Below are 12,162 nucleotides of genomic sequence, written 5' to 3'. Positions count from 1 at the left end.
TCTGGGACAGGAGGCAGTGTGCTCAGTAAGACGGAGGGAGGCAATGGAGCAAGTAGTGTACAGGGAGCAGTACTTCCCTAGGCCTAGTCTTGCCCCTTAGACACCAGCTAGGCCCTGAGTCATCTCAGCTGAGAAATGCAGAGAAGGCCCCAGACAGGGACGCTTCCCCATTAGTACATAGAGGTACTGTTGCACCGGTGACCAGATGACCACGTGGTGTACTGTGGTCTGGGACCAGGCCACGGGCCCAAATAGACATTAAGTGAGACAATCAAGCTGGAGCTCGCCTCGTGAGGAGGATCAGGACCCTAAAGAGTGAGGTGATTGATGTTGGAAGCCCCGCGGCATTGGACCTGACTTTTCTGTATCTGCCAGCGGTACCTGGGTACAGGAGTGCCCAGGGAGATATATAAGTGCACCAACGATCTACACAGGGGGTAGCGCTACCTCACACTTTGGGTGGGACTGTTCTATGGACACGAGGTGTTTAAGTGCCTAGGGCACCCTCAGTACTTTGGAGGAATCACACCAAGGTGTTGGGTATTATGTTGGGCATTGTGTCGTGATATTATATTGTGGGTGTGTTATTGTTATAGTGCGAGAGATAAAGAAGTTATATTATACTCTTTGTAAAGTGGTTATTGAGTCCTATGTGGTACCATCTCGCACTGCTAGGATCCCTCATAGGTGGAGGTGCTGCACTGCCAGAAGCGGTGGCTTGGGCCTCCTGCGTGCCAACAGGTACAACAGCATGCATAGTTTCCCTCAGGCATATGGAAAGGTTGGAGGCGCTGCTGAGATTCAGACCTGGAGTTTCCGACCTTAAATTAAATAAAATCAGATTAAGAAGGGACCATGTCTCTACCATCCCATCAGAGGGTCCACGAGTGGGCTTTGGAATGCCGAGCACCTCCTGACATGTGGTCGCCATCGGCTAGTTTGCTATGTCACTCTCCTTATACGATATGTGCTTAATATTGCGCCAGATTCCGGGGTTCGCTGATGCCCACCCTTTAGATCTAGCCTGGGATTCCACCCTCTTGTGGAGAACGGTTCTAGTTACCAGTCACCATGATATAACGGAGGAAAATATCCCCATTTCCTGATGCTCCCTGGAGCTCTGCACGGCGGATGTCCATGCATATACCCTGAACGGACCATAAAACTGGACAAGTCTAGTGTCGGCCCTAGTGTAGAGGAGCTTCCGGTAGTTATGTCTTTACCTTCCCCAGGACGCACTCGCCAGAATGAGGCCTGCGCCACAGCCATCGGCAGACAACAGTCAAAAAGGAGCAGTGGCGGTTCCCGCGGCTCGGCTGGTAGACGGAACGAAGCTAGTCCAGAGTCAGTTGACACTTACCGCTCGTTAGGAGGCTCGGATGTTGGGGGAGCAATACAGCAATTGGTGGATGGTCTAGCACAGTTCTGGCAGACACACAACTACTGTAAGTTAAAACCTTGCTACCGGGAAGTCACCCACCCATGTCGGGGAAGAAGAGTTTGGGAATTGGAGAGACCATACCCTGCAAGTGCTCAAGGATTGTCCTGTTTGGAAGCTGTGAAGAGACAACAGATAGTTGAATGTCTGAGCCCCCAGAAGCAAACATTGTGAGAATGCACTGTGAGCTATAGGGGGAAGCCACCGCCATAGAGTTGGTGGAACACCTCAACCAGACCTATGGCATAGAGGAGGATGAAGACAAACTCTTGGCCCAGTTTCGCGCTCTCTGGCAGAAGGAGGGAGAAGAGCTATCCACGTTTGTCCGACACCTACAGCTATTCTTGTGGGATGTACTCTCATAGAAAGTTATTTCTGCAACAGTCGTGAATGAGTACCAATTCAACAAACTTATGAAAGGATCTCTTCCCTATCATCTTACAGCTCTTATGATGCGATGCGATCCTCTGGCAGAGAAAACCCCCAGTTTCACAGAATTGCTAAGCCAAATAAGAAGACAGGAGGTTCAATTGCGATTCCACACTCAAGACATCTCAAGAGTCCACCAAGAGTGAGAGTAAGGTAACCCCCGCCAAGAAGCCTAGTGCGAAGGCAAATTCACTGAACCTCCATGCCAAACACCAACCGGATGCCTGGAAGCTTTGCTTTAACTGCCACAACCATTGCTTTAACTGCCTCAAAAAAGGTCACTTTGCACGGGATTGTCTGAAGTTAGACACTTCCACCGCAGGAGCCATGGCCTTCACAATGCAGTCGGCAGAACAGCCATCCACATCCTTGGATAGTACTCCTGTGCCTAGCTCTGAAGAGGAGCCCCAATCTTATGCCTACAGTTGAGTGGGACCTGTTGCCATAATACAAGTGTTAGTGGATACCTTGCTGGATACCGGGTCCCAAATGACCTTCATCTACAGGCCATTTTATGATCTGCACTTCAAGCATCTGCCTATGCAGTCGGCTGAGAAGATGACATTGTGGGGCCTTAGTAGCGAAGACTACCCCATCGATGGCGTGATTCATGTGTGGTTGGATATACCACAACTCAATACCAACAAAACCCACCCCATAGAAGTGGAAGTCTTGGTATGTCCAGAGCCCCGATAACATCCCAGTTCCCCCATTATACTGGGGACCAATGCGGATGTGGTGTGAGTCCTGATCCGGGCCTATCTGCAAGAAGCAGTTGAATTACCTCTATCATCTCTGCGGATTCACCCCGTATTCAAAGAGGAGTGTAACAGAATCTCTGCCCATGAAGGATTCAGACAATTCTTCATCCTGGTGAAGGGGTTGACAGAGATTCACCAGGGGGAGTCAGACACATGGCCACTGTACCTAACTACCCAGGCTGCGATGAGGCCAACTGGTGCTTTTCACTGGAGACCACGCCCGAAGAGGATGCCAAGAGAGGGTTCAAGGTGGTACCAGAAATGAAAGAGTGGAAGTCTGCACTTCCTCGCCGGTACATGTTGACCATCCAGAACATCTCATCTCATACTGTACGATTTGACATCGGTCAAGCGCTGGGTCGGATATACCCGGTAACTCAGATAGAATATCTGGCTCATGTAAACGCGGTTACCATATGAGAAGCACCTACCGGATTTCAGTTCGACTTTGAGGAATCTACCTTGCCCGCGGAGTGGAAGAAATGGCTAAGTGACAAGCTGGCAGAATGCCAGCAGGTGTTTTCCACCAGTGAGAAGGATGTGGGCTGCAGCTGGAGTCCTCAACACACGATCCGATTGAATGAAGCCACACCATTCCGGGAGTGTTCCAGACTCATAGCTCTCAGAGATGTGGAGGATGTGAGGGACGTCCTGAAGGAGATGTAGATGGCGGGTATCGTAACGGAGTCCCGTAGCCCCTATACGCCTCTTATTGTGGAAGTACAGAAGAAGAACGTGTCTGTTCACCTATGTGTGGACTACCGCACCATGAACCGCTGCACAGTACCTTACCGCGGATTGAGGAAATTCTCAGCACCTTATCAGGTAGTCAGTGGTTCAATGTGCTGGACCTGAGGGTCTGGATCATACCAGGTACCCATGAGCCCTGAATATCAGGAGAAGACAGAGTTTGTCTGCCCCCTCGGGTTCTACCAGTTCACCCAGATGCCGCAAGGCATTTATGGTGCACCTGCGACATTCCAGAGATTGATGGAAAAGATCATCGTGATATGAATCCCCGGGAATGTCTGGTTTATCTAGATGATATCATCGTGTTCGGAAGAACTCTAGATGAGCACGAAGAATGCCCTCTGAAGGTTCTGCATCGTCTGGGAAAAGAAGGCCTGAAGTTGTCCCTGGACAAATGCCGCTTCTGCCGCACTTCGGTCACCTATGTGGGCCACATTGTGTCTGCAAAAGGAGTGGCTACTGACCCCGCTAAGGTCGAAGCCATAGTGAACTGGCGCTGACCAGATAACGTGATGGAGCTACGATGCTTCCTGGGGTTTCGCGGATACTACCGCAGATACGTAGAGGGGTATTACATCAAGGCCAAATTCCTCCCCAACCTGTTGAAGATTTTCCCAGAGGAGCCTCTGCAAAAGGCCACAACTCTGCAAGCACTGTTCGGGGACAAATGGACGTCCGCCTACGAGAAAGTATTCATAGGGCTCAAGAAAAGCCTCATGAAAGCCCTTGTCTTGGCCTACGCTGATCTGGAGCAGACGTATATCCTGCAAGTGGATGCCAGCTTCAACGGGCTGGGAGCCGTGTTACATCAAAAATACCCTGATGGCCTCGCCCAGTAGTGTGTGTGAGTCGTATCTTGACGCCGAGTGAACAAAACTATCCAGTTCACAAACTTGAATTTCTAGCAATCACTTGGGCGGTAGTCAATAAACTACACAATTACCTGTACGGGTCTCTTTCGAGGTATGGACCGATAACAATCCGTTGACCTACATTTTGACTTCCGCCAAATTGGATGCCACCGGCCACAGGTGGTTGGCTGCCCTATCTAATTATCAGTTTACCCTTAAAAACAAGCCAGGACCCTTGAACATCGGAGCTAATGCTCTGTCCAGAAGGCCTGGGCTGAGTGCAATGCCAGATGGCCCATGGGAAGAAATCCCTGGACCTAAGATTCGGGCAATGTGCTCAACCGCGGCGATAGTGGAGGAGAAGATTGCTTTCTCCGAACTCAGAGTGGTGGTCTTATTGAGCTGTCAGTCCAAGGCCCTTCCAGCAGAATATAGCCACCCCGAAGGCATGTCTATCATGCAAGACACCATCATGAGATGGAAAGAGTTGGTGAGACCCGGTGCCTAGAGCCATATGCCATGCCATCCAAGAGAATAATCCCTCCTTAGTGAAGCGTGCTCCAACCGACACAGTCGCTGTTATCATGAGGGAATGGGACAAGTTCTGCATTAGCGTGGCCTTCTCTACCGGATTGTCCCCTATCATAACCATCCCGATAGGAACCAACTCGTCCTGCAGAAGCTTGCAGTACACTATCTTACGATCTCTGCATGATGATCACGGACACCTGGAAGTGGACAAAACATTTGGACTAGTAAGAGACAGGTTCTTCTGGCCCTAGATGCGGGAATCAGTGTAGCGCCATTGCCGGAGGTGTCTGCAGTGTATACAGCGAAAAACACTGCCTACACATGCAGCCCCAATGAGTCACTTAAAGAGCTCTAGTCCCATGGACCTGGTCTGCATGGATTTCCTCTGCATCGAGGCAGACTCAAAGGGAATCGTGAACATCCTAGTAGTGACCGACCACTGCACCCAAGCCCAAGTGTTCCCTACCAAGGACCAGAAAGTGCTCACAGTAGCCAAAGTACTGTGGGAAAAGTACTTAATACATTACGAATTACCTAATCGGATGCACTCCGATAAAGGGAGAGACTTCAAGAGCAAGTTAATCAAGGAGTTTCTAAACTTGCTCAATATCAAGAAGTCTCGCACAACTCCCTACTACGCTGAAGGAGATGCCCTGCCAGAAAGGTTTAACGAACTCTATAAGATATGCAAGGCACTGTGAAGGGTTTTGAGAAGGCTGAATAGAGCAAGCATGTCAAGCCGTTGGTACATGTCTACAATTGTACCAGACATGAATCCACGGGGTATACATCATATTTCATGATGTTCGGCAGAGAGGCATGACTGCCTGTGGACATTCGTCTCTGAGTGATGGAGTACCGAAAATGACACACTACAAATATGTGAGACGGCTCCAGGATTACCTCCATAGAGCATATCAGTTGGCGGAGAAAGCCACCGCCAAGATGAACGAAAACAACAATCTGAGATATGACCATCTCAAACTTTGCACCAGGGAGACACAGGATATCCTCTGGGACAGGAGCTTGCGTGCTCAGTCGGACAGAGGGATGCAACGGAGCAGGTAGTGTCCAGGGAGCAGTGCTTCCCTGGACTAGGCCTAGTCTTGCCCCTTAGACACCAGCTAGGCCCTGAGTCATCTCAGCTGAGAATTGCAGGGAAGGCCCCAGATAGGGACGCTGCCCCATTAGTACATAGAGGTACTGTTGCACCGGTGACCGGACGACCGCGTGGTGTACTGTGGTCTGGGACCAGGTCATGGGCCCACATAGACATTAGGTGAGACACTCCAGCTGGAGCTCGCCTCGTGAGGAGGATCAGGACCCTAAAGAGTGAGGTGATTGTTGTTGGAGGCCCTGCAGCATTGGACCTGACTGTTCTGTATCTGCCAGCGGTACCTGGGTACAGGAGTGCTCAGGGAGATATATAAGTGCACCAATAATCCACACAGAGTGTAGCGCTACCTCACACTTTGGGGGGGACTGTTCTATGAACACCACGGGGTGTTGGGTATTGTGTGGCATATTACATTGGGATGTTGTATTGTGGGTGTGTTATTGTTATAGTGTGAGGAGTAAAGAAATTAAATTATACTCTGTGTATAGTGGTTATTGAGTCCTATGTGGGACCATCCCGCTCTGCTGGGATCCCTCATAGGTTTAGGCGCTGCACCAAACGGAAAGAGAGAGATCAACCCAGGCTCCCAGAAGTGGAGGCTTAGGCCTCCTCCACGCCAACAGGTATAGCAGCCCGCGCAGTTTCCCTCAAGCATAGGGAAGGGGGGCTACACACCTCCCTGTTCCTCTGTCCCCACTTCTTGTTTACTCTATCTCTCCTTGTCTTTTACTCTCTTCATCTCTCTCACTATCCCCATCCTTCCTCACACTCTCCCTACCTTTTACTCACCCCTCTCCTCCCAACTTTTTTACTCTCACTTCTCCTCATTTACTCTCACCCTCTCCTCTTTTACTCTCTAAACCCTTCTCTTTACTCTCACTTCTTTTACTACAGTATCTGAGCTTCCCTCCCTCCGCTTTTATTCTCACTTCCCTGACTCATTTTTTTTAAATCTTTCATCCCCCTCCTCTTTCACTCACAACCCTTTTCTCTTTGACAACCTCTTTCACAGGTTGTGTCTTCAGACTGCCGGGGCGGACCCACCTGGTCACTGGCAAGCGCTGTGAGTCCACACCTATCTTGCATTGTTAGGGCCTAGGGATGGAGGCAGAGTGCCTGTAGAACTGCGGCAATGCTGTTCCAGCTGCTAAAATAAATGCCGTAATGGTGTTCCGGCGCATTCTTGCGCCACTCTAGCCCTGCCTATAAGTATCCTTGCGTATGTATACTTCCACTACGCTGCTGCAGCACATACACAGAAGATGCCTGTGATGTTTAGGACTATAGTGTTTGTCAATTAAAATTAATTGCACCCTAACACTAGCCTACATTTTTCTAGTTTACTATAACATCTTCAAAATTATTGATCTACAGCCGCGGCCCCTTTTATTCTAACACTTCACCGATATTTTCCAGTGACTTTTTCCGAATGCCATGCGCTAAGCCACGTTCATGCGGCGTTCGTGCCGTATTCATGTCGCAATCATGCCGGCGTCCACCATGCTTGATCTGTTTAATGAGAATGTTTCGGATTTAATTGGTTGCAATTCTTCGCGTATCCGCCAGGTGGCAGATATTCATGAATTGTAATGCGCATGCGCTTCAGTAATGTGTCGACTTGCAGGTGTATAAAAAATACCACAGTGGTCCTTTGTGAATTGACCTTGGTACTGAAGAAGTTGTACAACATTGTATCAATTTAGGCGTTTCATATTAAAAACTAAATGCAAACTGTCTACTGTCTGGTGTTCTGTTCCATTGTCCAGAGAGGTCCAGAGATGAATACATCACTGCAGTCCATGTTCAGAAAGCCCAACATAACGTACGCTTATTTAATATGGTCAGCAATTAGTTCAGCAGATGATAAGATGGCCACAGTTGGTCAAATTTATCAATATTTTATCGAAAATTATGACATTTACAGATTTTCACCAGATGCTCTGGGGTGGAAGCGTGCGATAAGGAAAAAGTTATGCATCGACCCGCGCTTTTTTCGTATTGCTCCTGCACCCGGAGTTACAGGAGGAGGGTATTGGTGTGTTGCCCTTAAATTTTCCAGTACCTTTGTAAAAACCAACTAGGGATCGTCAGTCCCAGGCAAGCAATACGCCAGCGCCGCGGATCTGGACGCATTAGGATAAAGGCTGCCGCAGCTGTATTGCCTCCTTTTGTCCACCACCTTATTTGCCAGTGAGCCCATGTTTACAATGTTTTATGGAACCCATCGTCAGCAGGGGAATTAAAAGTAAACCTGAATTATTTCACAATATTTTGTTTGTTTCAATCAGTCATGTATAATGCTACAAGTAAGTTGAACTTCAATTAAGGCGAAGGGAACATTTTGTAACATGAGATTGTTGTCTTTGTTAAAATACTTTGGTACAGTGCATTTGTCTAGACCAGGGTGCACAAACTGGGGGAGGGGGGTGAGTTTTTCTGGGGGTGTTGCAGTGCTTACAGAGGCCCCACACTCTTCTCCACAACATTTACATAAAATGCTGGGGGAGCGTGCAAGGCCTCTGTACGTCTCTTACCTTCTCTCTGGGGGCTTTTGGAGACGCATCGCCATGATAACGTGGAGTCAAATGACGCTGCAGGGTCAATTGCAATGCATTGCCATGGCAAAGTGACATCACATGACATTGTGATGTCACATGCCGTTATGTTGTGAAATGACACTGCTGATGACGGAGAAAAGTTAAGGGGGGGGCGTGAGCAGTGGGGAGAGCAGACAGGGGGGGGCGCAAACAAAAAATTGTGTGCATCCCTGATTAGACCATATGATTAGTCAATGTCAAATTCATGTTTGCAATGTATTTGTTTTCCTTTTTCTTTCATGCTACAGGTTGGGACACCATTTGACCTGACTATAAATAGCAACATACCCTTACAGGAGATACATTATCTGGTAATTTTATTGTTATGACAATCATAAAAGTATGTTTGCCTATTTGAGTCTATGCGCTACATGTACTTCACATTTCTCTCTATCCCTTTCAACCATTTATTAACCTGCCTGTTTAATTACAATTCCCTTTGCCATTCTTTCTCTACCTCATCCACCTTTACTCATTACACCTTTATTTACTCAAAGTAAATAAGTACTTCAGTATTACTGTGAGTGATACCGTTTCTACTTGGAATAACAATTGATATTTTAGGACAAGCTTTTTCGAGAGTTCTACTCTCGTCCTCAGGTCAGCAATACTGCTTTACAAAAGTTTCAAAGAGTTTAACAAAGATATAAAATGCAAAATACGGTAACAATCTATGTTACAGTATTTTGCATCTTTGTTAAACTTGAATCTTTTGTAAAGCAGTATGGCTGACCTGAGGACGTGAGTAGAACTCTCAAAAAAGCTTGTCCTAAAATATCAATTGTTATTCCAAATAGAAACGGTAGCACTCACAGTAATACTGAATTACTTATTTACTTTGCACTATGAGTCTAAGATAAGTAATTGATTACCAAGCTGCAAAATGGAAAGATTTTCCATGGTCAATTGTCTATATTTCCAATATATATATATAAAACAAAAAAGAACATATGAAGTAGCGCCTGTAAATTATCCTGAATATATGACTGGTAATAACAATAAAGAACTATTTTGCTATAGGCTAATTCAATGATACCTATCAGGGTGGTATAATGGTTGCTGATAGCATATATGACAATACCTTCTAGTCCCTAAATTAACTAAAACAAAATTTTATAAAAATATAACATGACAATAAAATTATTTAATTAATATGAAAAAGGTTTTAAAAGAACCAAATGGAGAGACAGAGTCCAGTTCCAATGATTGATCCACTCTGGTGTCTGCAGCCCGTTTGAAGGGATCACCAATCCCTAACAAAAAGAAGAAAACAAACAGGCGCACACTTAGTGTATTAACGTTATAAAATATATTTTAGGAACATGTACTCAATCAAATGCCCACTCACAAAGGTATGGTACAAACAAGCATGTATGAGATCGGCTCTCATTTGCCAATAACGCAGTCCCCTCGGCATGCCACAAGGTCCCAGAGTTCTCCTGTGTCGCTCCTCCGCTTGTACCGGAAACTGAACCTTCTCCCTTGAGTACCCGGCAATGGTGTACATCCGGATACAAATAGTTCAAAAGTTCCTATAAGCCAGTATAGAATACGCCCAATCTAACCCGCAGGAGACTCAGGAGATCACACCCAGCAGCAATAGTATTCACTATGTGAGTGTCAGCCACAAGGTTAGACCACGCCCTACGCGTTTCGTCATCAAAAGTGACTTCATCAGGGGTGACCCACCAGGTTTTCACCTCTTGGTATATATAGGGAGAGTTTTCATTGATTGAATAATTAAGCACATATAATACAATTGATTTACTTCTATGAGGACCCAGCTTGAACTCACCAAAGATAAATAAATACAACCTATGATAAAATTATAATATTATATAATGAATTTAGTAAAAATGAAATTTAATGAGAAAAAAAGGATAAATATAAAATAAATTTAAAAAAGATATATAATAAAAAATATATGATTTTGTATATAATTACCTACATAGAACTAATATATATATGTATATATATATGTGTGAACTCACAAATAATTAAATAATAAAGACACAGGAGAACGCTGGGACCTAGTGTCGTGCCGAGAGGACTGCGTTGTTGGCAAATGAGAGCCGATCTCATACATGCTTGTTTTTACTATACCTTTGTGAGTGGGCATTTGATTGAGTACATGTTCCTGAAATATATTTTATAATGTTAATACACTAGGTGTGCGCCTGTTTATTTTCTTCTTTTCATATATATATATATATATACATGTACATACATATACTGTATATACATATACTGTACAGTAGAATTAAAACTCAGTTTTGTTTGAAACCAAATTGTTCTGTAATAGAGTATTTGGCATTTTTTCAAACAGCAACTCCAGTTAAAACACTGCTGACCAGGTCATATTTTTCCTCTTTTCTCACACTGAATTATGTATGCAGCATTATACCAAAACATAACATTTCTATAACATTTCGTAATCCAATGCCACACAGCTTGCAAACTTCTGCATGTTTTTCTACATTTCAACATTATGCACACATGTTTGACGTATTATTCTTGCAATTATGATTCAACTTTTTAAGTTGTTGTAACAATGTTGCAGTTCATATACAGTAAGTCGGGCATCATTGTTTCCCGTTTATCATTGTTCTGCATTCCTTAAAGAACAATATAGTACAGCAGGAATAAAAAAATATCTATTATGATTTTTTAGAAAAAGGTACATCAGTACTTTAATTTATGCAAACTTTAGTTCATTTGGTGGGACATTCCTCATGTTTAATCCTGATGAAGGTGGAACCATTAACAGAATCCGAACTACAGATAAATGTAGTGATTAAATCCTTGAGATAAGTAGAGATGTGTGAAATCTTCTCAATGCTTTGCAAACCATGCAAAATAGACCCTTAGTTGTTTGTGACTTTTTGAGAGCATTTTTTTTTCAATTAGCAACATTGATCCAGAAATAAGGCTTTTGTTGGGGGGGAGTACGCTCTCTCTTTTTTGCAGAATAGAGACATTTTTAAGATGCCTGCAACATCTTACACTGGTTTCATGATTGTTTAGTCCAATAAAGCTTGGCGGAAAAATCTAGTGAAGCAGCAAAATTGTTAAAAAAGAATTCATAAGCACATTTATTAGACTTTTACATATCCCTATTGATAAGCACAGCTATAAACACATTTCTCCTGTGCCTCTGGTTGACTTCCTTTGTAATAATGTTGAGGCTGTTTTTTGCCTTGATCTCTTAACAGTAGAAAACAGCCAACGTTTTTCTAATGTTGCATCTAGTAATATATAATTTAAGTAGGTCATCATCTCTTTATTACATTGAATATTTCATGGCATAATTTCAATATACAACATCATGAAATATTTTAAAACTATTTCTCAGGTGCACTCAAAACTAGATACATTATCATAATTTATGTAAACCAGCAAAACTTCAAAAAACTTGCTCCTGTAGATTCCTATGGTACATTAGTGCAAACTGAAGTAATTCCGTAACTCCATACATTATGGCATTATACATTACAGAGGCTAAAATTTCCCTTTAAAGCAAATTTGTAAGTGTGTGAAAAATAAGGTACAAAAGGATCTTTAGTTCCAAAAACAAAAAAATACTGCTAAAACTACAAGCACACATCCAAACATAATATTAAATTGAACAATACAGCAGCGCACCAGATGTTTTAAAGTAATAAATTGTCTTTCCTCAAATGTTTTCTAT

The 12,162-nt window shown here is 44.4% G+C and overlaps 1 protein-coding gene across 1 annotated transcript in view; it reads left to right on the top strand.

Annotated features, from left to right (window-relative positions):
- Positions 1-12,162, top strand: part of CD109 (CD109 molecule) — a 220,784-nt gene that overhangs the window by 79,975 nt on the left and 128,647 nt on the right. Inside the window, exon 13 of the mRNA XM_075598010.1 lies at positions 8,723-8,785. Within this exon, the coding sequence (XP_075454125.1) occupies positions 8,723-8,785 (63 nt within the window). The remainder of the gene's footprint in view (positions 1-8,722; positions 8,786-12,162) is intronic.

This window comes from Ascaphus truei, chromosome 4 (assembly GCF_040206685.1).
Source record: "Ascaphus truei isolate aAscTru1 chromosome 4, aAscTru1.hap1, whole genome shotgun sequence".
In the NCBI taxonomy this organism is placed as follows: domain Eukaryota; kingdom Metazoa; phylum Chordata; class Amphibia; order Anura; family Ascaphidae; genus Ascaphus; species Ascaphus truei.
Note: the sequence above shows the minus strand (reverse complement) of the source record. Positions and strands in the feature narration are given on the sequence as shown.